The 27,417-nt window shown below is 37.8% G+C and overlaps 1 protein-coding gene and 1 long non-coding RNA gene across 5 annotated transcripts in view; one reads left to right on the forward strand and one right to left on the reverse strand.

Annotated features, from left to right (window-relative positions):
• ZDHHC21 (zinc finger DHHC-type palmitoyltransferase 21) overlaps positions 1-22,688 on the reverse strand; it is a 62,260-nt gene extending 39,572 nt beyond the window's left edge. For 2 of the 4 annotated variants that reach the window (XM_038552417.1, XM_038552415.1), the window contains exons 1-5: positions 22,553-22,688; positions 14,548-14,685; positions 8,593-8,792; positions 7,264-7,362; positions 44-155 (exon numbers count right to left, since the gene is read on the reverse strand). In XM_038552417.1, the coding sequence (XP_038408345.1) occupies positions 44-155; positions 7,264-7,362; positions 8,593-8,746 (365 nt within the window). In that variant the 5' untranslated portion in view covers positions 8,747-8,792; positions 14,548-14,685; positions 22,553-22,688. Of the gene's footprint in view, positions 1-43; positions 156-7,263; positions 7,363-8,592; positions 8,793-14,547; positions 14,686-19,578; positions 19,600-22,552 lie in introns of those variants that run through there. The other 2 variants (XM_038552418.1, XM_038552416.1) reach the window with 2 other exon arrangements.
• A 347-nt stretch (positions 22,689-23,035) lies between these two features.
• Positions 23,036-24,386, forward strand: LOC111098047. The gene is made up of 2 exons (XR_005366395.1): positions 23,036-23,443; positions 23,739-24,386. It is a non-coding gene; the product is annotated as an uncharacterized LOC111098047 (long non-coding RNA).
• The last annotated feature ends 3,031 nt before the right edge of the window (positions 24,387-27,417 follow it).

Here is a 27,417-nt window from a genome sequence, read left to right on the forward strand (position 1 = left end):
TTTTTACTATTTTTTTACTAAAATTAAATCATAAATTTCTTACCATGGACAGTGATGATCCATTCTCCTAACACAGTGGCCACAGCGGCTACAGTGATGGGAACGCTTTGGTCTCATCAAATTACATTTGTTACATAATTCCCAGAACTCCCTTTCTAGAGAAGGAAATTAAAATCCATTTAATAAAGGCAAATGACTAATGTTGAAACTTAGCAACAGCAGTTTAGATTTTATAGAAGTCATTGATATATATGTCCAAGAGACTTTTCTTCTTCTACATCTTCACCGTAAAAGAGTTTGCCATAAATATTGCTTTTATTTTTTTATTTAAATTCAATTTGCCAACATATAACACCCCGTACACATCTTATCATGTGCCCTCCTTAATGCCTGTCACCCAGTTACCCCATCCCCCACCCAAATATTGCTTTTCAATGCATGTCTTACTCTATACATTTCTAATTTTAAACACTGTAATAGTAAAACACTATTAATAGTCAAACTAAGGAACAGAAAATAATGTATTTGGGTTTGGGGTATATTGCTATAAGTAAAATTTAATGACAAAACCCTAAAGTATAAAAAAAAAAAAAACCCTAAAGTATAACCAAATTATATTAAAACAATTTTATGTAAACAAATTCATTTCTAGAAATTTTATTAACTAAAGACTCTAAAGAAGAAATAATGCTGAATCCTAGTTTCATTAAGAAGTCAAAATCAATCCTATAAACTCATTAGAAAAGAGAGAGCATTCCCACCCCATAACCGTTTTATATTTTTAATAACAGTGAATTTATTTGGGAGTGTTTATGGGAAAGGGTTAGAAAAGGGTTTCGGAGGTATTAGAATGATTTCAGAAGAAGATTATGAGAGAATTATTATTTAATGAAAATAAGGGAGTTCTTTACAAAACTCTTACCACCGAGTAGCAATTTTCTCTACCTTGTAATTAAAGATCACACATTTAAGTTTTGTGCCAAAAACATTAAGTTTACAGAAAGCCATTTATTTTCATTATAATTTTTTCTAATCAGATCTTTAAGAACTATATGAAAGTCATCTACCAAGACAACTGCTTTATTATTCAGAATGTATCTCTTTAATATTTGTTGAAATGGAATTTTACTTTTACAAAATTCTTAAACCCTCCATCACTTATATTTAAACTACACTCTAATCTTGTTAAAAGCATGGGCATAGTAATAGTAATAGTAATAAAGCCTAGCTACCATATTGAGTAAATACTAGTATATGCAAACTATGAACCTAGCACACAATAGGTGGTCACTAAATGCTTGCTAAAGTATGAGAAGTTTGAATTTAAAAAATGACAGATTTTAAATATAAGTAAAAGAAGATAATGGTAGATAGTGTTCCATTTTCTAAAAAGATACCCTATTTTAATTCCATTATTTTAGTTTAATGGCCAAGAGTAAAATCAATATACTGGAATTTTATATAGTGAAGTATTAGGAAAAAACTCTACTATAGAAGATGTCAATAATAATAATAATAATATCAAATTCATTGATCCAATAATACTGAATAAGTTGAGAAATTATCATTTGCATTTAAAATTTCATTTTTAATTATTGATATTCAATTTAGTTAACATATACTATATTATTAGTTTCAGAGGTAGGATTTAGTGATTAATGAGTTGCATATAACACCCAGTGCTCATTACATCAAGTGCCCTTCTTTATACCCATCACCCATTTCAACATATCCTCCCCACCCTCCTTCCCTCCAGCAACCTCAGTTTGTTTTCTAGAGTTAAGATCCTGCTTTATTTCTTATTCACAGTTCTTATTTTAATAAAAAACTTACATGAAAGAGCAACATTATTTAATTTAGACATCTAAACTAATATTGTTTAACTGTAAGTGAAATGAAAACTCATTTCATATGTAGCACAATACAATGTCACAAGCAAATTACTCTTTCCCCACTTAGCTAGAGATGCTCTCAACCATCCCAATGTTAAAACTTTGAATTATATATTGCAAGAAATATAGTCAGGAAGTAGACTCCCCCTGATAAGCCAATTTTCATTAAAAGACAATATAAAATCATTAGGTTTTAAACCAGTGCCTTAAAATATAAATATAGTGTATTCATTATTAGTCATTTCAGCATACGAGAGTCTAAAGAGTAAAAATCTTTATTTCATACTTAAAAATGTTATCTCCTCAGAAAACAAGCCAGCATTTGGCTATAGTGCAAGAAAGCCTAGAACTGTGTAGTCTATTCCACCGGGTGGGAAACTACAATCCACAGGCAAATAAATCCAGGCCACCACCTGTTTTCATGAGCTAAGAATAGTTTTTACAATTTTCAATGATTGACAATAAGAAGAATGTGTGATATGTAAAAGTCTTGAAATTCAAATTCCAGCCATACATAAAGTTTTATTTGAACACAGTTCAAATGAATACTCATTCATTTACATTTTATTTCTGGCTGCTTTGGGGCTACAATGGCAGAGCTGAGGGGCTGTGACAGAGATTGTATGGTCTATAAAGCTGAAAATATTTACTATCTGGACTCATACAGTAAAGAAGAGTTTGCCAATCTATGGTCTAGATCATAAATTTGTTTAAAAAAAGAGCTTGAGCCATTCTACTGGCTAAATTTAGGATACTATAAAGTATCTATAATGGCTTTGAAAACTCACATTTTCTCACACACGTACACACACACACACACACACACACCTATGTGTTTAGAGGAGAAAAAAAAATCACCATTTTAAATATCTAGAAATTTAAAGTAGCATCTATGTTTTTGCCTTGTATAGCAAGAAAAAAGATCCATCCATCTTAATCTACCCTACGTATCTATAAACCATTTCTTGCTCTTCTCCTTTTTCTTCTTTGGGGTTTATTCATTTCAAATGTGCCCTGGTAACTGACATATTCTGATGTCTGAAGACTTCTGTACTAGCCATCTAATATAAAATAAATGCCTATAGGGAAAAAATCAGAAGGCAGAATGCCATCTGTAACTGATGAAAATAAAGATTTTATTTATTTATTTATTTATTTATTTTTTAAATAAAGATTTTAAATTTAAAAAAAGGCCTATGGGAGAGAGAAATCAATTGCTAATTTATGATAGCTATAGAAAAATTGACAACCGGCTTTTTTTAAAGGAAAGAAAAATTTTAAAGAAAAGAACAATTGAAAAGTGACTTTTTTAAAGAAAAGAAAAATCAAAACATAAAGCAAATTAAAGAAGACAAACTCCACAAATGACTCGGTAAACCTAAGTGACCTAAGTAAATAGTATCACAGTATCACATTGTGTAGCATGGATCCTCTTAAAGCTGTAAATGCATAAATAAATACAAAGCAAGATTTGGTTTTGTTTTACTTATCCCTCAGAAAGAAAGTAATCACATTCTATTTCAGACTTTTAAAAAACTTGCATATTAGGCCTTCTCAATTACTGTATTTAAAAAACACGAAATAATGTTTTAGGGAGGAAAATATAACTTGAAACTATGAAAATCAATACAACATTTGGCTCTTTACAGAGGTTTCCTGACAGAATCACTTGACAATGTAGAAAATAAATGGCAGTAAGTCTTTAACAGATCTCCTTTAAAAAGCAATATAAGTAATGGAGAGGAGGGGACTGGGTGGCTCAGTCAGTTAAGCATCTGACTTCAGCTCACATCATGATCCTGGAGTCCTGGGATCGAGTCCCACATTGGGCTCCCTGCTCAGCTGGGAGTCTGCTCCTCCCTCTCCCTTTGCCACTCCCGCTGCTTGTGCACTCACACAATCAGTCAAATAAATAAATAAAAATTAAAAATAAAAGAAATGGGGAGGGAAGCAAAACTACAAGTGAAAACATGACTTTGAGCATTAATAGCATATGTGTCCCTACATGTGTGCTATTTTGGGGTAAAATTTCAAGGGACATTATCACACAAATTTTAAAGGTGCTACATTTTTTAAAATTTGGAAAATTTTGTTCAGTAACAGATACGTAAAAGTCTTGAAATTCAAGATTTTTGAATTTTGCTCTACTCAAAATGCCTCTAATGATGACAAAAACAGTTAAGTCAAACATGTAAGTTAAGAACTTGATGATGAAAATGTTCTAAAATTGACTGTGGTGGTGCACCTGCCTGGCTGGCCCAGTCAATAGAGCACACGACTCTTGATCTCTGGGTTATGAATTCAAGCTCCACATTGGATATAGAGCTTCCTTTAAAATATAAATAAATAAAATTGATTGTGGTAATGGTTGCACAACTCTGTGGACATACTAAAAAAGCCACTAAAATGGGTGAATCATATGGCATGTGAATTATACTCAATAAAGCTGTTTTTTCTTTAAAGCTAAGAGACTGAATGAAATCATTTTATAACACTTGGAAATGACAAAGTAATATTTCTATATTTCAAGCATGCATGGGATGAATTTGAATCATATAAATACATGTTTAATGATTTCATTTGACTATTTTACCTACATGCCCAAAAGTTTATAAAAATCAAATTCTGGGGATCTTTGTGTGGGACAATGAAACATTCTCTTATATTCAAATGACCTCATATATTTGGTGAGTCATTCTATTTAAAAAAAAAAAAAAAAGAAACAAAGTCATGTAAAATATTTCAGAGTTAATTCAATTAAAACATGGTTAAAACTGGGGCACCTGGGTGGGTCACTCAGTTAAGTGTCTGCCTTCCGCTCAGGTTGTGATCCCAGGGTGCTAGGATCAAGCCCTGTGTTGGGCTTCTTCCTTAATGGAGAGCCCACTTCTCCCTCTTCTCAGCCTCTCCCTGCACTCATGCTCTCTCTCCATCTTTCTTTCTCTCTCTCTCTTTTTCACTAGCACAATCTCAAATAAATAAAATCTTTCTTTTTAAATGGTTAAAATCAAAAGTATTAGGGCTTAAGTTTACTTTTCTAAAGAATTCAATTATATGAAAACTGCTCAACTTTAAAACAATGATGAATAAATATCAGTTTTTATAGCCCCAACTCAAGTCATGCGATTTTTTCACAGTCAAAATTTTGTATTTTTTACTATGTTAAAACCATATTTGCAAAATAATCAGGAAACCTACACCATGAAACACATGATAACTTCAGTTTTCCCCAGAATCAAAGCAAAGGTGAATAAAGGGCTAAAATTATTCATCTCTATATAGATCGTGGTAAAAAAAAAAAAGGGGGGGGGGATGGAGACAAGTATTTGGGTGTCACAGCACTCTATGACAACCTGCTGTGTGACCTATACAGAACAATCTACACTGGGTTATTCAGTCTACCTACCTCATGCAATTACCATGAGGATCAAATGACAGGAGATAGTAAAATACTTTGGAAACATTAAAAAACAATAAATGAAAAAAAAATAAAAATAAAAATAAAAAAATAAAAAAAAACAATAAATGAATTTTTTTTTTCATTTGGACAAAAGGTAAGTCTTCAGGACTCAGTGAAGAATAACAGGCCAAATGTCAACTGAGTTCAGAAAGAATGCAGACATCCAAACAGCAGCAACATGCCATGGAGTCCTCCCATCATTAGCTAAAGGTAACACAGCGCTTTCATGTCAATTCAATTAGTCCTGAGGACATAACTCATTTGGCATTCATTAAAACCAATGTTTTTTAAATGTTTAACTAGCTAATTTTTTTTTAAATCATAAAATTCCTCTTAAAAACTGCAGTTCTCTGTTTTTTCTTTAAAAATTGTGAGATCTAAGAACACTGGGCCTACATGACAATTTCACCGTAGCTGCTGTCTTTAGATGGGAGACTTTCAGTATGACATCGTTCTTCGTTGGCCTCTCTTACTGATTTGTAGCATCTGATACATGCAGGCATTTGAGTTTCTGACTGCTGCAAACTAAAGATTTTGTCAGAAATGGGTCCTGAGTTAGGAAAGGCTTGCTTCTCTAATTTCCTGGAAACACTGGGTTTCAGAGTCGAAGGAGGCAATATGTTTATTAACATGTTAGAGAGCCCTTGATTTAGGCTACTTGAAGAAAGAGATTTGGTACAAATTGCAGATTGCCACCCTCCCTACCCCAAAACGTGTGCATGTGCGCACACACGAAAACTGACAGTGATACTGCTTCTCTAAGTAAATAGAAGCAAAATATTTGACACAGTTCTCAGAAATTGCTAGTCATATAACCATCAGTGTCATATCATTCCCATTTAATCATTAAACTTGCAAGGCCAAGTATGTCCCTAAACAATGGCTCTCAGCAACTTAAGGGAGGCTCTTTAAGTGACTTGCCACTAATCTAATTTCAGAGGGAATTAATAGGTTCCCCAATTTTTTACACACTGGAATCACCTGAGATCTTTGAAGAGTGCTGATATCTGGCTCCAACCTCCATACGTTAGGATTTAATTAATACAGGATTGTGATCAGGACACTGACATTTTTAAAAGCTCCCTTGGTGTCGGCAAGGCTGGAAAGCACTGAAGTACTATAGGGAATATTCTGGTTCTCTAATATCCAACAAAGTCACAGAAATTCCTCATTAGAAGAAAGCACAAGGAGTTCTCAAAGCTTATATAGCAAATGATCAAAAAGTGCAACTGAGGAAAGAGAGTACCTGAGGTTTACTATACCTGGCATATAATAATAAACAAGCAATGCATTTTCAGTGTATTGAACCACATTTCTGTGGTTCAAATGGTTATTATGCAATAAGGGAGCCCCAAATTACCTTCAACAGACACTAGAATAAAAAGCCTTCTAATTTTTTCACTGAGTTGTTAAAACTTGGAAAAATGTAGGCAATTGTGTCATTATACTACAAATATTTACTCTAAGCAATATTCAATTTATAATATCACAAAGAGAGGGATACCATCAAAAAGAATCCTTTTAAATAAAAACATATCAGGTAATTATATATCATTCAACAAGCATTTACTTGTGACAGAGATAGGCACTAAGGATAGAGCACAGAACAAATGAAGAAAACAAAACAAAAACTCTACACCCTCACAGAGGCTATTATGTAGGTCTAGGGTGGGAGAAGAGAAAACCAAATAAACAGGTAAACTACAAGGAGGCAGGGATTGGGGGATACCAGGGTCAGCTGGGATTTGCAATTTTAAAAAAAGAAGTCTAGAAAGGAAACATTTTTTGAGAAAAGACTTGAGAATGGTGTTAGAGTACTTTATAATGAATACATGCTAAAGACTATAAAATACATTCACAAAGGTAATAATGCCAGCAGAACAAAAGTGATCAATCTGAAGAGTGCCATACCTCCATGTGGAATCTTAGGGTTCTCAGGGAGTCTTCCTGGATCAGTAAATGAGGCCCTCACTAATGCAACCAGACAAAATATGGCAATGCCATAGAATACTTTGAAATAAATAAGAAAGTTAAGTAAATAAAATTAGTCATTTGTTCTTCAAAATATTTTATCAAAAAGTATATTGAAAGTTTAAAAGCATGTTTTAAATAATGCCATCAGGATTAATAATTTTCAAAAAATAAAATGGAAAAATTAAATGACTAAATAAAATAATTAAGTACTAATGCATTTCATTCATCAAATAATACAGCCAATAGACTGTCTCATACATATTAATGTTAAATATTATTTTGCATAACTGATAAATTTGCTATAAATCAGATTTTTTATTAACAGATTCCTTGCCAATAATGGCATAAATGAATAAGCACCCTTTTAATTACTAAAAGTACTATATTTGACAGAATCAAAGCAGCATTTTAAAACCCATCCTACAATTATACGTTTTCATCACCTCTAACAGGCTATCTTCAAAATTATTTTGAGTTAGTTACATCCAATTGCTCCTTTCAATGGATCTTAAGATATCGATGTAATGTGAAAATAAAGAATCTAGAAATTTTGAGTTTTTAAAAGAATAGTTAGAAAAATAACAGTAAGGGAAGAGGGAGGAAGGCAGTGCACCCGTAATAGGAAACTTAGTTTGAATGCTAACACCAGAATGGACTGCATGGTACTGGTCAGTTTTACCACTTGTATAACAGAGATTATATTTCCTATAGCACTTGTGAGGCCAAAATGACATAATGTACAAGGAAACTGTAAATGCCATGTACATGTAAAATATTTCATTTCAATCTTATTCTTTTAATCATAAGCAAGCCATCACCAAATGAACCATAGCAGAAAATAATTATCCAAGAGTTCAGTGTCACCATAATCCACATCATAATCCATAATTTTTGTATCATGAAATTCTCATTTCTCAGTAATGTGGACCATCTTCATCCTTAAAACTCCTTCCACATTTGAAATAAGTACATAATAGAAACACTTAAAATACACACAGACACACACAAAATAGCACTACTGTGTCAGTTTCATTTTAAACGAAACAACCTTTAAATCTTTTGCAGAGTTAGATATGGAGATCCCACACATATCCAACCCTGCAAAGTATATAAAAGCCAGTTTTTTTCAAAGCTTCCACAATTTAGTAACTTAATATTAACAGCACTAATAATATTAAAAGAAAGGTTATCACAGTGATACTATATGCCAAAAATATTCACAATGAGAAAACTAATTATATAAAGAAATAAAGATCAGAAACTTACTTATTATTAATATGCCTGGAATATGTCCTTCTTCATAGTGAGGAAAGAGGACAATTTTGGGAATTAAAACAATATTGTATAACCAGACAAAGACAATCAAACCCATGCAGCACCAACCATGTGGATCAACAACAAAGTGAATCCGGAGACCCATTTTTGCAGTCCCACAACTGCCTGCCAACCCACAAGGAATGACGATCCTAAGGAGAGGTAACAAAGGAAAAAATTAGTTATGTAGAAAAAAGTACTTGACTAAGACAAAACTATGTTACTGGCAACTATAAAATGACACCGAATTTTCTTTGTATGTTTTTGACAAAAGGAAACACATTGGAATACAAAAAGAAGTTTCAGGATAGTCAAATTTCATCATGAGCTTCAACTAATTTAATTCCAATCTTCACTATGAATTGCTATCATAGAGGATAAATTGGCAATACCTTCTGAAGCTAAACACAAGTCTGTCCTTAACCCAGCAATTCCACGTGTAAACCCAAGAGAAAGGAGACACATATTAAAAGATATGTGCGAAATTGTTTAGCAGTTTTAATCATTAGACTAACTGATGGTCATACAAGTCAAAATACTTGGTCATACAAGTCCCTCTTGTGGTGGGAGGGGTGTTACTAACTACAAAACGACATAAGGAAAACGTTGAGAGGCTAGAATTGTTCTGTATCTTGACCTGGGTATACACATATGTAAAAGTTCACTGTTCTATACACTTAAGATTTGTGCAATTTTAAACCACAATACAATGCCTTAAAAAGTCATTTTGCAAAGTTATGATAACCAGAAAGTAACCACAAAACTGCCAAAAAATATTTAAATTCACAGAACTAAGCCCTACTAATCTTATTACTATCAATTCAAGAAGACCCCTGTTTAAATGGGACTTTTTCATATGAGTGTTAACAAAATCAATCTCCCGAGTAATTCTATTTTCATGGTACCAAAAGAGTGATTTAAAATATATGCCTACCTTAGTAGATAGAAATTACTCTGTAAAGTCAAGGGGGCACTTTTCCCATTAAATACAATGGAATAATACAATAATAAAGTAGGACAATGTTTCTCAAATCTGTAGGCAAATCAGAATCAACTGAGGAGCTTTTTAAAAATACCTTATTCTTGGGTCCTATTCCAGATCTACTGAATTATAATTCTTTATGGAGTAAAGCTCAAAAACCAATAAAATGTTTTAAAATGTTCCCCACGTGTCTCTGATAGAGCTGACTGATATCTAAAGACCACCGATCCAAAAGCTTCCCTAAGACTTCAATGTTAGGGCAATGAGTTGACCTCAGTTCAACAAATTTATTCATGGAGCCACCACAACATACCAGTTATTATAGATACAATGAGGAATGAGATGTGGTCTTTTTTTAAAGTAACTAACAGTCTAGTGTGGAAGAGTCACAAACTGGGTTTAATAGAACATGTTAAGGTCCAGATATGTGGACAAGATGGCCCCAGAGGCATGGAGGATATGGACTAGCTAAATTTGGGCAGGACTCCCTATAGATGGTGAAATCTGAGTTCAGCTTTAAAAGAGTAAAAGTTACCCAAGCAAAGAAAAGTGGCAACAACACTGTAAACAGAAGAAACATCAGGAAGCATACAAGGGCAAAAATTGTAGGAGGTATTACAATTGCCATCATAAGTCATAAAGTGTACAGTGGAGCATGAAGGGTATTTATACTTTAATAAATTATTGAAACTCTGGTGTCAAGGATAAAATTAAAGATCAGTTAGGCTAAGGAAAGACAAAAGCCAAAATTAGGTTTGGAGAAGAGATCAACTGAGGAAATAGTTACAATAAAACCAGTATGTTTTACTAACTGACTGGATATTAGGGGTTACAGAGGAATGAGGCAAGAAGGACTCCCAGATTTTCATCTTCTATCCCTCACTATCATCAGTTGGAGAGCCTCAGGATCTCACCCCTTAGGGGCCTTGCCAATGTTCTTTAAAGCTACAAAGATACCAGAACAAAGAAAAATGATTTAGGATTAGCTAATTTTAAAGTAATACCCTGATCCTATCATCCTTAGAACATGCAAATACTGGAGCAGTAGGAAAAAAAAGACAAGAAACCAAATGCACCACCACCCAACTGTTTAAATCAGATATGGTCTAAATTAGTACTTATGTATGAATTTTAAAATAGAAATAGTGCCTAAGCCTTTAAAAAAGTAAAAGTTGAACTTCATCACCTTTTAATTAGAAAATTAAAAGACCTATCAGTATCATTAAAGTGAGGAAAGTCACAGAGGATAAAGTGTGCTATTTAATTTACTGGGTATCATTGTTTTAAAAACTAAAGGAGCTCAAATACAAATGATAAGCTGTCTACATAGCTAAAATGAGAAACATTAAAAAGAATGTTTATTTTTACAGCCTTGCCAACCATCAAGTGCCAAAAGAAATGACAGAAGGCTCTGTCTCTCAACATGTTCAATATTATTAACTTCATGTACCTTCTTTCTTGTAATGTTTCAGTTCCAGTTAGGACTGAAAAAAACAGACTATGAATTCCAATAATTACAGAGAATAATTTCACTATTTATTTCTAAATTTATTAGTATTAGAAACAGAGAAGCCTACAAGCCAGCAAAATAAGTAGCAGAATTAGCAAATACTCATTAATTTTTTTGAACTCTATTTGTATTCTCCTCCACCAGAGAATAACAAATTTTTCTTATGAGATTCCTCACAACTGAAAATACTAGATACTGAAAGGTAGAGTCAAATGTGTCTGATTTTCCTGCATGTAAGCATATGTAGACAGCAAGCCCTAAAAGAACAAGCATCCCCAAGGAGAAGTAAGTAAAGAACAGAAAAATAGAACAAAGAATAAATAAGATGTTAAATTCTTTTTTAAATACCTGATTAGTGAAAATTAATGCCACATAAGCTTTACAGCTAGATTGCGGAGAAGCAAACAGTAGTCTTCCAAGAGCTCCAAATCAGATTACAACCAGAAACACATAACTGGTAGAGTTGCAGAATCACTCCACTCAGTTAATATCTACTAGGCGTGGCTTATGGCCGAACAGAAACTATTACACATCCTGAGCAACAATCAAACTGAACACAGTGCTGCTGCTGGGTCTTAAGGATGGCATTTGTAAAATACTTTCATTAGCTGGAGATTCTAACATGCTAATTTATACATTAAAAGGTGAGTTCATAACTCAAACTTTGATGTAACTAGTGGACATACTGGTACTTCCACATTTTTTAAGATTGCTATCTGGTGACTCTACTTGAGTGCTGTGACTAAGTTCATTAATGATGTAAATTACTACAGCACAAACTGTTTTTTTTAAGATATTATAATTCAACTCTAATAAACTGGACTACATAAATATTTACAGTGTCCAAACTATTCTAGGAGAAAACTAGCTTTCCTTTCTTGCCTTTTTAGGCCACTAAATCTTACTACGTATTTTCCTCAGGAAGAATACTAGAATCACTATGAAAAGAAGGGGATGGAAAACTATTAAAGGACAGAAAACGATAACATCAAAAGGCAAAATTTAGGAAAGGATAGAAATTAGCCAAAATGATTTACAAGAAATCTAGCCAAATGTTCTCTTTAAACTCAGTTTTATGTGATTCTCCACATCAGCCTTATGAATGTTTCATAAATATTGAAAAAGTATTCCTTCTCTCATCCTTCCTATCTGAAATGTCCCTACAATTTAGCTTACTCTATTTAAATTCAATTCATACTTTAAGGTCAATTTATTTTTTTTTATTTTTTTTTTATTTTTTATTTATTTATGATAGTCACACAGAGAGAGAGAGAGAGGCAGAGAGACATAGGCAGAGGGAGAAGCAGGCTCCATGCACCGGGAGCCCGATGTGGGATTCGATCCCGGGTCTCCAGGATCGCGTCCTGGGCCAAAGGCAGGCGCTAAACCGCTGCGCCACCCAGGGTTCCCTTCAAGGTCAATTTAAATCTCACTCTCCAGATGAAATTTTTCCTGCCACCTCAGTTCACAGTGATTTTTCTCTTCTAAATTTCAAATACAAAGTAAAACTAGTAGAAGAAAATAGCAAGTAGTTTTACAATCTTGAAATGAGGAAGTCGTCTCCAACAAGACCACATAAATATTAAAATTTCTGAAACCTAAAACTTACTGCAAGCAAAATTAAAAGACAAAGTATCCCTTTCAAAAAACATTACAATACATGACAGGTAAGAGGCATACAAAGTAAATACACAGAGAAGCAATTCACAAAGGAAAAAAAATAATGGCTAATCATTATTGATTAGGAAAATATGAAATAACTAGGCGTGTTTTTTATCCTTTGTATTCACAAAATTTTTGAAAGACATGATTATCCAATGATGAGACAGCATGGAGGAAAGGACATGCTCATCCATTACTGGTATGCATGTAAACTGATACAATCATCTTTATAGGGCAAGTTAGTAGGATCTATTAAAAAATCAAACTCTTTCACCCAGCAGTTTTATCTCTAGTAACAGCTACCAAAGTACTCATTAGAGTGTAGAGGTATGTACCCATTCAAGGTGTTCCACATGGTGCTTTTTGTAATCACAAAAATTGGGCACAACGTCAAAGTTCATGAAGAGGGAAGGAATGGTCAAATAAATTATAAGACATCTAAAGTGTCAAGCTACTATAATTTTAAAAGAAAACAAGAAAGGAAAAAAAGGAGGTATATCTAGACCTGCATATGGCTACCCACACATAGTGTTGAATGAAAGAAAGAAGTTATGAGAAAAAAGCTTAACAGCGGTTTCCTAGAAGAGAGGGGAATAATGGAGAGACTAGGAAAAGGCATAAGGGAACACTCCAGTTCCCTCATGAAGATCTCCATCTCGGTACGAATTTGAGGCACACAGGTTGTGAATTTGTCAGAAGTCCGCAAACATACACTTAAGAATGGTGCGTTTCATGGTATGTAAATTTACCCTTTAAAAACCCCTATATACCAACATTGAACTCTAGTTAATGATATGTAGGCTGAAACATCAGGGAGGGGGCGGAAGGCAGAAATGTACTGATGTCTGCAATTAAGTATGAAATGGATCCAAAAAAAAAAAAATAAAGTGGGTTGACGGGTAGACAGAGAGATGGATGAGCATGTGATGAAGTTTAATAAAATATGAGTTGCAGAATCGAGGTGATAAGTATTCAGATATTACACCACAAATTTTTTTCAACTCTTCTGCTTAAAATTGTTCATAATTCAATTGGAGGGGAAAACAAATTACAGAAAAGTTTATATAACATGATTCTTTCTTTGTTAAAAAAATACATATAAATAATTTCTCAATATTTACAGAAAAAAAATATAAAAGAAAACACATCCACCAAACTGTTAACACTAGTGGTTATTACTGAGCTGAGGAAGGAAAGAGAGTGAGAAGAAAAGCTTTCACATTTTATGTATAGATTATGTGTTCTTTTAAGTTTATTAATAAACATATGCACTTCTAAATTCTTTTCAACCAACTGAAAAATAAAGGTAGCTGAGGAGGTTCTGATTAGACACTACAACCTTTTACACAAGATGTTTAATTTAAGGCCTCTCTTTGCCACTATATTTATCACCCTAAGATTAAATGCTTTTAAAATATTTTTTAAAAATAAGAATAAAAATAAAATTAATATCTTTTAAAATGCAGTATAGAAGCATCAGCTGTAAATCCATATCAGATTTGTATTTCAGGAGGATGTTTCTGAAATTCATATTACTTACAGATTACTTTTCTCTATGGAAAAAGAAATTTCTTATTTAAAAAAATGTCTAGCTAAAATTTAATATGAAAAATTTTAAATAAACATAATGCAACTACAATTATCTTTTTCTACAAATGAACAATTGTTTCATGCATCTAAAAATAAGACTTTGATGATACTATGCCACATAATACAGAAACATATCCCCATGTAAAATTAAATGTAGACTTACCACTTGCAAATTCACCAAGATGTGCTGTAATTTTTCTGGTACTTGCATTTAGAGGTTTTATCTTGATTCATTCTTTTTTTAAGAATTCATTCATCCCAACAACTGGATCTCTCCTCAATGAGAGTTCTCGATGAGAATCTATTAATTGTTTAAACAAATAATCTCTTACAAAGATAAAAATTGTAAGTCACTCAATATTTCATGAAAATGTCAATTACAAAAGTTTTAAATTCAGAAATAAGATGGCTCAACTCCACCTGATTTTGTGTTTTCATATCCTACCCATCCCCCCAAAATCTGCATTTGATTACCATTATACAGGAAAGTTTTCTCTTTTGAAAACACCCAGTTCCCATAAAATCAAATTAGTATTGTGTGTCCAACATTTGGGCTTCATCAAACTTCCTGACCACAAATCACAAAATGACAACAGATTCTGAGATCACTGATGAGACAAAATGCAATGTAACGTCCCTCAAGATGTGAGGCTGGAACTATCCAATCACAATTGATAAACATAAAGAGTTTAAAATAGAAGCAAGTTTTAGTTTAAAATGCTTTAAGGAAAAAAGTTATCCTCCTATAATGAAACATTAAGAGAATCAACCATAAAAGTTAGTTTCTACAGTTCAAGCTTAAACAACCATACTGTAGCATTCTAGATAACATACATACACCAATTCAGTACTTATTAATGGAATTAACATCTATTGACTATATACTATGCCTTTGCACAGGATACAGACAAAAAAGAGATGGGCCCCATCCTCAGTGGAGACAGACTAATAAATAGACAAGATCCATACCATGTAAGACAAGGTAAGATAGAGGGCAAGAGGGCAAGAATGCACCTCATCTAGGAAGGATGTTGGTTCAGGGAACTTTTTTCAGTTTTGGGAATATTTATGTATATACTAGGTTGTAGTACAAAAGGTATTTCTTACAGCGAGTAAAAGATGTCTGGAGAGAGTGGAAAGTGCAAGTTAGCTAGTCAAAGAATGGAGGCTCTTCTGAACAAGGAAGAGAAATAAGCAAAAGTATAGAAGCAGGCAGAGAAAACCTAAACAGACTGAAATGACTAGAGTCATTGCATATGGTAGAACGGAGTAAAACATGTTTAACCTTTTGAGCACACTCATCTCCAAGAAATATATTTTATGACCTCACCAGTATACACAGAAATTTATGACATGTTTTATATTCATTATATGAAATATATAATGGAAAAAATGTAATGAAATATTTGCCCTTACTACATGTGATGTACTCAGACACTGCTATCCTATTTTATCCTAGTTCACTTTAATAAAAATATATAATGTTGGGTCACAGACCACTAAAGAGATTTCATGACTCACAAGAGTGATCTAAGAGCAAAAAACACTGTTAAACCATGCAAATGAGTTTGGACTTTGCACTGAAAACAGTGGGAAACCATCAAAGGATTTTAGGCAGAAGAATGCCATGAGGAAGTTCGCATTTTGGAAAGAACAGCAACACTGTGAAGAATGGACTTGGGTGGATGGATAAAGCTCCCAAACGGACTACACAAAATAAGCTAGGCTTACAGGTTAAACCTGGTGAGAAATGAGGGTACCTGGGAAAACCAAAAACAAAGACTTATAAGGGGAGTGCAGTGGGACAGAGGTGAAGAAAGAACACAGGGCAGGAGATATGCTGGAAAAGGGCAAATTAAGAATTCTATGAGTAAAACTGGTCATACTTGGTGATCAACTAGAAGCAAAGGGCAGATGGTAGGACTGCTCCCAGGTTTTTGGCTTAGGGACTCCATGAAGGGCGGTACCATTCTCCAAGACAGGAAATGAAGGACAAGTTAGAGGAGTTTCCTAAGCATACTGCTTAGCAGAACAAAAGGAAACTATTACTAACTGAGGATGTGAGAAATTCATCAAAATCATTAGCACTGCATTTCCATTCCCTTTATAGACTTTTTTTTTTTTTTTTTTTTTTTTTATGATAGTCACAGAGAGAGAGAGAGGCAGAGACACAGGCAGAGGGAGAAGCAGGCTCCACGCACCGGGAGCCCGATGTGGGATTCGATCCCGGGTCTCCAGGATCGCGCCCTGGGCCAAAGGCAGGCGCCAAACCGCTGCGCCACCCAGGGATCCCCCCTTTATAGACTTTTTTAACTCTATTTTCTCCCAGTGTCAATTTTTCTATAGCCATGATTTTTAGATTGTCAAATATAATTTGTTTCTACTCTTACTTTCTAAGCTAATTTAGAGTGGTTTCTTTGCCTGCACTTTTGATTTTTTAGAGACAAAATATGGAATGACAAAGTAGAGGGGCTGCTACTCTAAGAGCAAATGAACAAATTCATCTTCGTCTAGAAAAAAATCACAAGCAGAATTAAATGTGGTACAACAAAATGTTCTGAAACATGGCCAAAGTCAATAATACTGCTATGGCTATGACCGTAGGGTGGCTTCCTAATGTTTCAGCAAAACAGTTCTTCCTGTCAGTATTATTAGGTAATAGCACAAGTCAAACATCTATGAGTCAAACCCAGGTCACTTAATGGCTTAGAATCAAGGAAAACGCCTACTTTACATTGACAGTTATTAGAGCTTCACTGCACCATAGCATTTACAATGGGATGACCATTTCATCTAATTCAACAGCATCACCAACACCAAGGAATCAAATCAAATCAAATCAAATCTCTGTAGTATATAAACAATGTTAGGCTTAAAATTCCTTGTAATTTTAGGATAACAAAGAACATCCCAAAGTTTCCTAACTATAAAAAGTCATTAAGTATTTTTAACATTGTTATCTCTGAAGAAATACAATCCACAATTCATGGGGCAAACCAAAATAAAATACCAGTTTCCAAAATGGTTAATATAGAAATACATAAAATTTAAATTTATAGTTGTAGCTTAAAATGAAATTACAACTATAAAATTTTAAACATATTTATATAGATATTTAACTTCTGATGTTATCTACCCTGAAAACTGGCCAGGTTAAATAATTCCACCTAAAATATCAGGCTACTGGGGTGCCTGGTGCCTCACTCAGTTGGTTAGGCAGCTGACTCTTGGTTTTGGCTCAGACCATGATCTCAGGGTCCTGAGACAGGACCAGAGTCAGACTCTGCTAGGTGGGGAGTCTGCCCCAGGATTCTCTCTCTCCCCTCCATCTCTCCCCTTGCTCGTGCGCTTGTGGACTCTCTCCCTCTCCCTAAAATAAAATCTTTAAATATATATAATTATTTTTAATTTTTTAAAAATCAGGCTGTAGCTGTCTCTAATCAAGGAGGTAATTTAATTTTTAAAATATCACATAGGTATCCAGTTTATTTCAAGAGTAGGAAATTAATCTTGTGGTATATGAAAAAGAGAGCCACATTCAAATTATGGCACAGCCTCCAAGCTGCCGTTTCTTTTCAAGCTTCCGTTTAGCCATCTGTAAAATGGTGATAAAAATAACTCATGGAATTGTTGTTATGCTTAAATGAGAAACTGCCTGACAAATGAAAAGCAACTCTCAAAATAGTAACTTTAAAGGGGCTTGGGGAATAGGAGAGGAAGAGAGAGGAAGGTAAGTAAGTTTTACTTCTAGTCCTACAAACTCCAGAATCAAACAATGTTTCCAGGGCCCTATCTTTAAAGTCCTGATACAATTAGCCATACCCCAACTCTACCTCCTCCAACAGTAGCCTGAGGACACTTGTCAGGGATGAGAAACCTCCCACAGCCCAGCCTTTCAGCTGGTATGGTACTATGAGCATACAGGGAAGTTTTATTTCTACGTGTTGGCATGGGGTCTCTTCAAGCAGAAAACTTAAAATAGAGATTTGATCTAAAATAGAGTGGCTGAACTAAAACCTGTAAACCAAAATCTTTCAAGGAAAAGCAGAAGGGCTGGTAAGTTAAGGACTAAAAAACCATGAGAGCAAATCAGGACCTGATTTCAGAAACTAATGAAGAATTTTGACTCAATGCTGAGTTCTCCAAGAAGACTCTGTGAAAATGTGGGTGGGCAAAGTGTCAAAGCAAAACATACTTGCAGTATCAATGGCTTCAAGAACCCACTTCTAGAACAGTCCTTAAATTACTACCTTCTAGGCAGAATTGAACATAAGCCATTGGCTCCTCTATGTACCTTCATGAGTGAAAAATAAATGTAAATTAATACCTCTGTTAAAAATATTGCACTACAATGACATACTTCATCAGAATTCCCTAACAGAAAGTAAAAACAGGGGCGCCTAGATGGCTCCATCAGTAAAGCGTCTGCCTTCAGCTCAGGTCATGATCCTGGGGTCCTGGGATCCAGCCCTGCACTGGGCTCCCTGCTCAGCCGGGAGCCTGGTTCTCCCTCTGCCTCTGTCCTTCTCCCCTCCCCCCTGGTTGTGCTTGCTCTCTCTCAAATAAATAAAATCTTAAAAAAAAAAAAAAAAAAAGTCTACATGGGACTCTTCACTTAGGAAGATAGAGATGGGGATCCCTGGGTGGCGCAGCGGTTTAGCGCCTGCCTTTGGCCCAGGGCGCGATCCTGGAGACCCGGGATCGAATCCCACGTCAGGCTCCCGGTGCAGGGAGCCTGCTTCTCCCTCTGCCTATGTCTCTGCCTCTCTCTCTCTCTCTCTCTGTGACTATCATAAATAAATGAAAAAAAAAATTAAAAAAAAAAAGACTTTAAAAAAAAAAAAGGAAGGTAGAGATGTGGGAAAGGGTCAGGAAAGGCAAGCGAAGAACTCAAGTGTAGGGTAGGGACAGAAGGCAACAGATAACCTTTGCTGCAAACACAGGACAAGGAAAAACCTTCAGATAAAGTAAAAGTAGAAATAAAGAGGCCCTGGTGTTTCCTAGACATGAACCTCACATGTTCTTCCAAGGAGAAGGGAAACTAGCTGCCTACCTCTAGTACCCACAGCACCAAGACAGACTGAAAACAAAACAAAACAAAACCAAAACTAAATCAGATATCCTTCAAAGCAGGCCTTACCAAAGCAGGCACAGTTTAAGAACAATAATACTAAAACAAATAATCACTCCTTACTTGCTTGAAGTTGAAAATTCTGCAGTAGGTCAAGTTATGCATTCCATAATGACGGATAAAAGGCTTAAAAGCAGAAGCCCGGTTGAGGTCATACCTGCACACATTAAAGTGCGAACTAAAATAAAATTAATCAGAGAGTGGCAAAATACTAATTTTTACCTAACCTGCCCTTTGGGGAAATGGCAACAGGTAGGTGAAAAGAGCAGATACCCAGCCTGCCGCTTACACGAGATGACGTTAAATCTAGCTGCAGGTAAATAAAGCATGGGCAAGAGGGGGTCTGAAAGGCAGAAGACAAACTCTGAGCATGTCACATCTTTTCCCTAGAGTACATTAAAAGAGGGAAATAAGTAAAAAACTACTATCACCCTAAGATATTTTTGGTGAGGTAGCTACCCATGAGAGCAGTGTTATTCCACATCGTGAATAACTAGATTTATTCAATTCACCAATGAGTCTTAACCAAAAAAATCACTATGCTGACAACAACAAAAAGGGATTTTTCCCCATTTATTCTTATTATCTTTCACCTGTATTTTTCACTGATACAAAATAGTTCAAACATTTTCAACTCCGTAGGAGGTATAAGTGCACTCATCATTCTACTAAAGTTAAAATGCTATTTATATTTAGTGCACTTGAAAAACTGAATCTGAGCCCTAATGTTTTACTAAAGCAATATAAAATTCCTTCATGCCTTAATATAAAAGTAAAACTGAGCTTAGGGAAAAACTCTCTGGTAATAAAAATAGCTTTTCCTCTGCCTTCCCTGTTATCCCTGTTAATACTGATATTACCTGTATGTAGCCTTCTATGCTAAAAAAAGATTGTATTCACTCACACTCAATTACAAACCCAGAAAAAGACTCCATGGTGACAATACTAGACTTCTCAATTAGTTTCTTCACTAATACATGGCATTATTTTATCTATGCATTTTTCCACAGGCTCTGAATTAGTCCCTGTGAACTAAAAAAAAAAAAAAAAAAAAATCCAGCAATGGGCAAATAAGTAAAACGTTATGATTCATTGGTCACTTCTTCTTTAGGATCTACCTGTTAAACTGATGGTTACATGTGTGCATTTAAAAATACCTACCTTTCTCTTATTAAGTAAAACACCCCAGAGATAGGCAGTGTGACACGGTTACCATATTATTTAAAATATGCTCCTATACCATTCATTCCAACTACAACTGCTAAAATATATTACACGTAACGGAAATCACCAGTGTTTGAAGGGACCTAATATGATCCCACTGTTTTACATCCAAAATGAGGAAGTCTATAATAGTACTACACCAATTTTCCAAAAATATGGAAATATACATTTTTTATATTTTGATATAATTTTCCTAATACTTCTTCAGGTATATGTTTAAAATGTGCCTTTAACATGTTAAAGGGTTTTTAATTAATTACAAATGTTGTATATGCTAAGTATGGAAAAGCTAAAACAAGCCTTAAATAATTTAGCCTGGGATCCCTGGGTGGCGCAGCGGTTTGGCGCCTGCCTTTGGCCCAGGGCGCGATCCTAGAGACCCGGGATCGAATCCCACGTCGGGCTCCCGGTGCATGGAGCCTGCTCCTCCCTCTGCCTGTGTCTCTGCCTCTCTCTCTCTCTCTCTCTCTCTGTGTGACTATCACAAATAAATTTAAAAAAAAATAATAATAATTTAGCCTAACTCCTTAGCTGTATAGATAAGAATACAGGATGGGTCACTGACCTATCATGACCCTACAGCTAGACTGTGACAGCAATGGGGCTAGAATCTAGCTTTTCTTTCCACTACACTAAATCTCACTTGGTTCTTTCCTTCCAATTGATTTCTCACCTCACCTCTTCTTCAAAAGTCTTTTTGCCATTAAGAGGTTGTGCAACTAAAGCAAAATAAAACACGGCTCTGGGTTTTACCTGTAAAATAAGTAAAACCTAAAGCAATGAAAGGATTTAACAAGACATTACACAAAAAGCCACAGGAGGCACAAGTCAAGCAGTCATCAAATGATAACTATCGTTGTTGTTATTTTTACCACGAGGCAGGTAGTGAATTTTTTTTTTTTCAGTTTGCATACACACTAGCATCCTAGGCTGAGCACCCATTTGACACATCATCTTTTTTAACGTGCGCTTAATTATCCTTAGCCGTCGTTTAGGCTGTAACTTTACACGATGATTTATGACCCACCCATAATGACCTTGATTTTTTCCCCCCCTCTTGTACTTTTATGGACTGCTACACTGCAATATCTTCGAGTAATAACCGGTCAGGCTCCCTCAGCCCTAGAGATACAGACATCCTCCTCTGACTCACAAGGGATTTTAAAATGTGACCCAAATAGATCTCGAGAAACCACAACTTTAAATGGACTCTCCACTTAAAATCCAGCGACCTATTTATTATAGTGAATGGTAACAAGTGCAAACTGCTGCCTTCCAGAAGCTGTTTTCTCAAAATCCCTCTGGGGTGGGGGTGGGGGTGGGGGTGGGGGTACCAGAAGGTCACTAAAGGAGCCAACTACTGGTGCCGCTGCTGGTCCTCCGCGGCCGCGCGCCAGGGGTCCGCAAATGAATGAAAGGCTGAGAGGGCCTGCGCGGCTCTGCGGGCGGGCACGGAGGTTCCCAGGCGAGGAGCTCGGGGCACAGGCTGAATACATTAAAAGGCTAAATAAATAAATAAGCCAAACCCGCCCCCCAATCGCTGGGACTAGAGCAGGAACCCATCCCCACCCCCAGTTCTAGGAGGGGGCGCTGGCGGGCGCGGCTCCGGGGCAGCTGCTCCGAGAGCGCCGGGGCGAGCCGGGCGAGCGGGTCCCGGGCGGGGGGCAGGTGCGGGGAGGGGCAGGGCGCGCGGCGCGAGCGCGGCCAGGTGAGGGCGGCGGGGCCCGGCGGGGCGGGGAGGGGAGGGGAGGGGAGGGGGAGGGGGCGGGGCGGGGGGGGGGGCCGCGTCGGCCCCGCGCCTGCACACACTCACCGGCGCCGGCGGGCTCGCCTCTCGCCGCCGCTGCTCTCGCGGCCGCCAGCCGCTCTTCCCCCTCCTCCCCCTCCTCCTCCTCCCCCTCCTCCCCCTCCTCCTCCTCCCGCGCCGCGGCCGTCGCCGTCGCCCGGGCCGGGCGCGCTCCCCTTCCGCTTCCGGGAGCCGGAGCGCCGGGGCCGGCGGGGTGGGGGTGCGCCCGCCCGCCCGCCCGCACGCCGCCGCCGCCGCCGCCTCTCCGCTCCCGGGGGCCGCGATGGGAGCCGCCGAGGGCCGAAAGAGCCGAAATCGCGCCGCGGGCAGGAGGAGAGGCGCCCGGGCCCAGCCGCGTGCGGCGCGGCCCCGCCGTCCCCGGAGCGCTCGCACCTGACGCCCCTCGGCGCCTCCGCCCTCCGCGCCGCACCTTCCCGGTCGTGCCCCGGTCGTGCCCCGGCTGTGCCCCGGCCGTGCCCCGCTGCCCTCCTCCCCGCCCCCGCCCCCACCCCCACCTGGGGAGGGCGGAGGCGCCTCCCCGTCAGGCTCGCAGGCCCCTGCTCCCCCAGGGCGTCCTGGATGCCCCGGCGCCTTGCCTCAGAGCGGCCCGCAGCAGCGGCGTCCTCCGCGCGCTGGGTACAGGTGCGCCCCCAGGCCGGCTGCATCGGGGCCTGCGTTCTAACCAGCCCTCCGGGTGATTCCGACGCGCGCACCGCCCGTGTTGCAGGGCACTGGATTCCAGTGCGTGGTCGTGCCCATTTCAGACCCTCGGAGGAGCAAGAGCCAGAGTTGGCGCAGCCACCTAGGGAGTTGCCTATTCCTGTGGGCAACCTCAGCCCGCGCTCGGACAAGCTTTACTAGGCGTTTAAGGAGGCAGCCCAAAGTTGCCAGCTTTCCCATCCCGCCACCTAGGGAAAAGTAAGTTGAGTTGGCATTGCAAATAACCCACCTCCAGGTCTAAGTTGGGACCTTAGCAAACACCTGCCTTCCCTCACCTAAGCTGATACGATGCGGTACTACAATGGTGGTGGTAACATAGAGCTAAATCTCTTGCCTGCATGCCACAAGAGGAGAGTGTATGGGTGGAAGATTACTACTTGGTGCATGAAATCTGAACTTCTCACAGGATAGCATTGCAAGCCCTTCACCAACGCGTCTCCATGTACCTCTCCAGTCCTAGCTCAAATGAACCTGGTTCCTTTACCCTTCTTAGGATGCCCTTTGTCATCCTCTCTGATGATCTTCACCCAGACCTGGAAGTCAGCTCAAATCCTGCCAGCGCAGCGTACTCTTCCACCACACACACGCCGAAGCTTCTTTTGAACCCTTATGGTACCTTGTACTGCTAGGTTTTTTAAACATGTTGTGTTCTGGTTTATGAATCAATTACAAATACCTTTGAACCTTAAAGGCCTAGGCCAGTGGTTATCCAAGTGTGGTCCTCACACCAGCAGCATCAACACCACCTGGGAACTAGTGAGAGATGCACGTCCTCCAGCTCCATTCCAGATCTACTGTAGTAGAAACGTTAGGGGTGAAGCCCAGTAATTGGTGTTTCAACAAGCCTTCCAGGTGATCCTGATGCACACTCAACTTTTACAACTACTGATCTGGAAAATTTCTTTTATCCCCCCTCCCCCGCCCCAAGGAACTCACTGATAGGGATTGATTTGATTATATACAAGTTTTATTCCCTTTAAAATTAAGAAATCAGCTCCTCCATTTATGCATAGCTAGGTTGAGAGGCTGTGACAATTGCTTTTGAAAGAATTGCCTTTGGTTTTCATAATGCATTTTATGTAGTAGGATTTTTTGTAACTTGGTTTGTTTGAAAAAAATAAAGGGGCGCCTGGGTGGCTCAGCCCGTTGAGCGTCCGACTCTTGGTTTCAGCCTAGGTCATGAGCTGGTGGGTGTGAGATTGAGTCCCACCTGGGGCTCTGTGCTCAGTGTGGAGATTCAGATTCTCTCTCCCCTCATTCAATCTGTCTCATGAATAAATAAATAAATAAATAAATAAATAAATAAATAAATAAATAAATAAATAAATAAATCTTTAAAGAGAGAAAGAAGGAAAGAAAGAAGGAATACAGGGGTGCCTGGGTGGCTCAGTTAAGTGTTGGACTCTTGATTTCTGCTCTGGTCATGATCTCGGGGTTGTGGGATGGAGCCCCACATCCAGCTCAGCACGGAGTCTGCTTGAGATCTCCTCTCCCTATCCCCACTTATGGACATTCTCTCTCTCAAATAAATAAACCTTTAAAAGAAAGAGAGGGAAAGGAAGGAAGGAAGTAAACACAACTAGTCACTTTGGGGGAAGGGGAAACATGGAGTTTTACTTTCAAAATTCAAGTACCTAAAAAAAAAAAAAAAATTCAAGTACCTGAATTGCATATTACTTTGCTCTTTTTTTTCAGTATACTATAGTGAGAAGGAATAATTTATGGCAAGTGATTTCAACAAGTACCAAATGATTATTAGTTCAGTGGCATGTGGCAGGAGAAAGTGGCAGGAAAAATATTCTCAGAATCATGATCTTTTTAGCATGAGTACTTAAGTCTAATCAAAGGCCTGTCTATCCCTTACACTGGAGGTCAAGTCATAAACATGACTGTATCATACTGTATCATACTGCAACGTATATACTTGACTCCTGTGTCATAATGAGAGGGTCAGGGAGATAGGGCATCATGTAATCTTTTGAGAAGTTTTTCTGTTTACTGGAAGGATGGAGAGGAGATATAAGTCCTACATTATATTCTCCCTCCAGAATTCTGGTCTACTTCATCCTTCCTGTGACTAACTGGAACATGATTATTAATCAAACTAATATTTATCTGGGAATTGAAAAAGTAGACAAGAACAAGCAGCATTGCTGCCACTGCCAACTTAGCTTCTCAACAAAGGCACAGTCAGGGCATTTATGTGGATAAACTCAGCCAACTACTGTGCTCTCGTGCCGTGACTGGGGAGAACTGGATTTGACTACACTTTCCAAAAGTCAGAGCAAGTGCAGTCCAGAGTTTAATCAACACTGGCTAATAGCCCTTGGCAGCTTTGGGTGGATGGCGTTCTCCACCTGCCCAGCTGGGTACCATGCCGTAAGCACCCACATTTGATGCACATTCATGATTTCTTGGTTGCTTATAGTCATCTCCCCCATCTGTTTGAGTGGCAGAGTGCCCATTCCAGAACAGTCTAATATTCTAATAGTTGTTCTTAACCTTTTTTGGGTTACACACATCTCTTTGAGCATCTAATGAAAGTTACAGACCCTCTTCCCAACAAAGTGTGTGTGTATACACACAATTATATAAACATGTACATACATATTTATAAATAAAATTTCAGAAGCTTTGCCACCTTCCCATACCTCCAGAGGACCATAATGGAATCATGAACGTCAGGTGAAGAATTTGCTTTAGGATATGGAGAGCAGGTAAAATAAACTTTTTTTTTCTCCAAATACCAAAAATAACTCTAAAAACCACTGTGTGCTTAGGAGATAGAACAAAAGTAATGCTAAGCAGAGTTACATATGGGAGTATGTAACTAAAGAAGCAGCCAGTAGTGTAGAAGTAGCCAGTAGTGTCAACAGGGTGGTTCAAGAGTGGCTTCACAGAGAAAGGTTCTTGCATCAGGCAAATAAGAACTGGACTTTGAGGGGCTCCTGGGTGACTCCGTGGTTGAGCTCAGGTCATGATCCCAGGGTCCTGGGATTGAGTCCCACATTGGGCTCCCTGCAGGGAGGCTGCTTCTCCCTCTGCCTATGTCTCTGCCTCTCTCTGTGTGTCTCTCATGAATAAATAAAATCTAAAAAAAAAAAAAAAAAGAATTGGACTTTGGCTGGGACAGAGGATCCCTTCAGAACAAGGGAAATGTATGCAAAGGCATGGAGACATGAAAGTACCCAGTGGCCCATCTGGTGGGGCTCAAACATAAAATACATGGAAAAATAGAGAATGAAAACTTAGAACAGAGTTGAATTATGGTGAGCTTCAAATTCAATGCTATTTCCAGCAAGGAGCCACTAAGCTTTCAGAGTAAGATAACTTCAAAAGTGAGTGCCATGGCATCATCAAAATGCAGAGTAGTAGAACATTTTAAAAAGTTCTATATATTCTAAATTGGCTTCCTCTCAACTTTTAGGGTTGCTTGATGTTTTCTTTAGAGGTTTCTATTAGGCTAAATCAAGATGAACTCTAAATTCTTACAGTTAGTTACGTGCCAGTGAGAAAACATGGTCTAGTGAATGTTCAGGTGAATTTAGAATCCATGCCACTTGAAAGATTTAAAATGTATTTGGAATTGAAAGAATGAAAATCAACTTGGACTGAAAAGAGAAAAGAAGCCCTGCCACTAATCAGGCTGGGAGGAGAGACACAGGTAAAGCCAGCTGCCAAGTTAATAGCAAACATTGCTTCTGCCAAGGTCACATGGCAGATATAAATTACTATAATGACCCCCTCTGGGTAATTACTGACCAGTGGTGCCTCAGACCACTTGCTATTTTCATTTATTACTAAGGATATCCAAATGCTCAGCCAACTCCACCTCATGACAGCCCCCAATTCCTATTAATTCCCTCTTTTTCTAATCCCACCTCAAAACAACAACCAATACAAAACTGATGCCTGCTTCAGTTAGACCATCTTCAAAATCCTTCAGTGAAAGCCCAATTGACATTGCCCCTCCTACTTGTCTAGTGGCACTTCTCTGAAGTGCCCTTCCTCCGTGAAAGGCAAGAAATCTGATTTTTGTCAGGCTACAGGCTTGTCTCTTGGTAGTCTTTAGCTGAGTTTTAGCAACCCATTTGATAATTGAAAGCCACCTGTTGTCGGGACTCAAAAGTCAGGGTTCTTCAGGAAAGAGGTCTCCTTTTCTGTGTCAATGG

Source organism: Canis lupus, chromosome 11, assembly GCF_011100685.1.
Source record: "Canis lupus familiaris isolate Mischka breed German Shepherd chromosome 11, alternate assembly UU_Cfam_GSD_1.0, whole genome shotgun sequence".
Taxonomy (NCBI): Eukaryota; Metazoa; Chordata; class Mammalia; order Carnivora; family Canidae; genus Canis; species Canis lupus.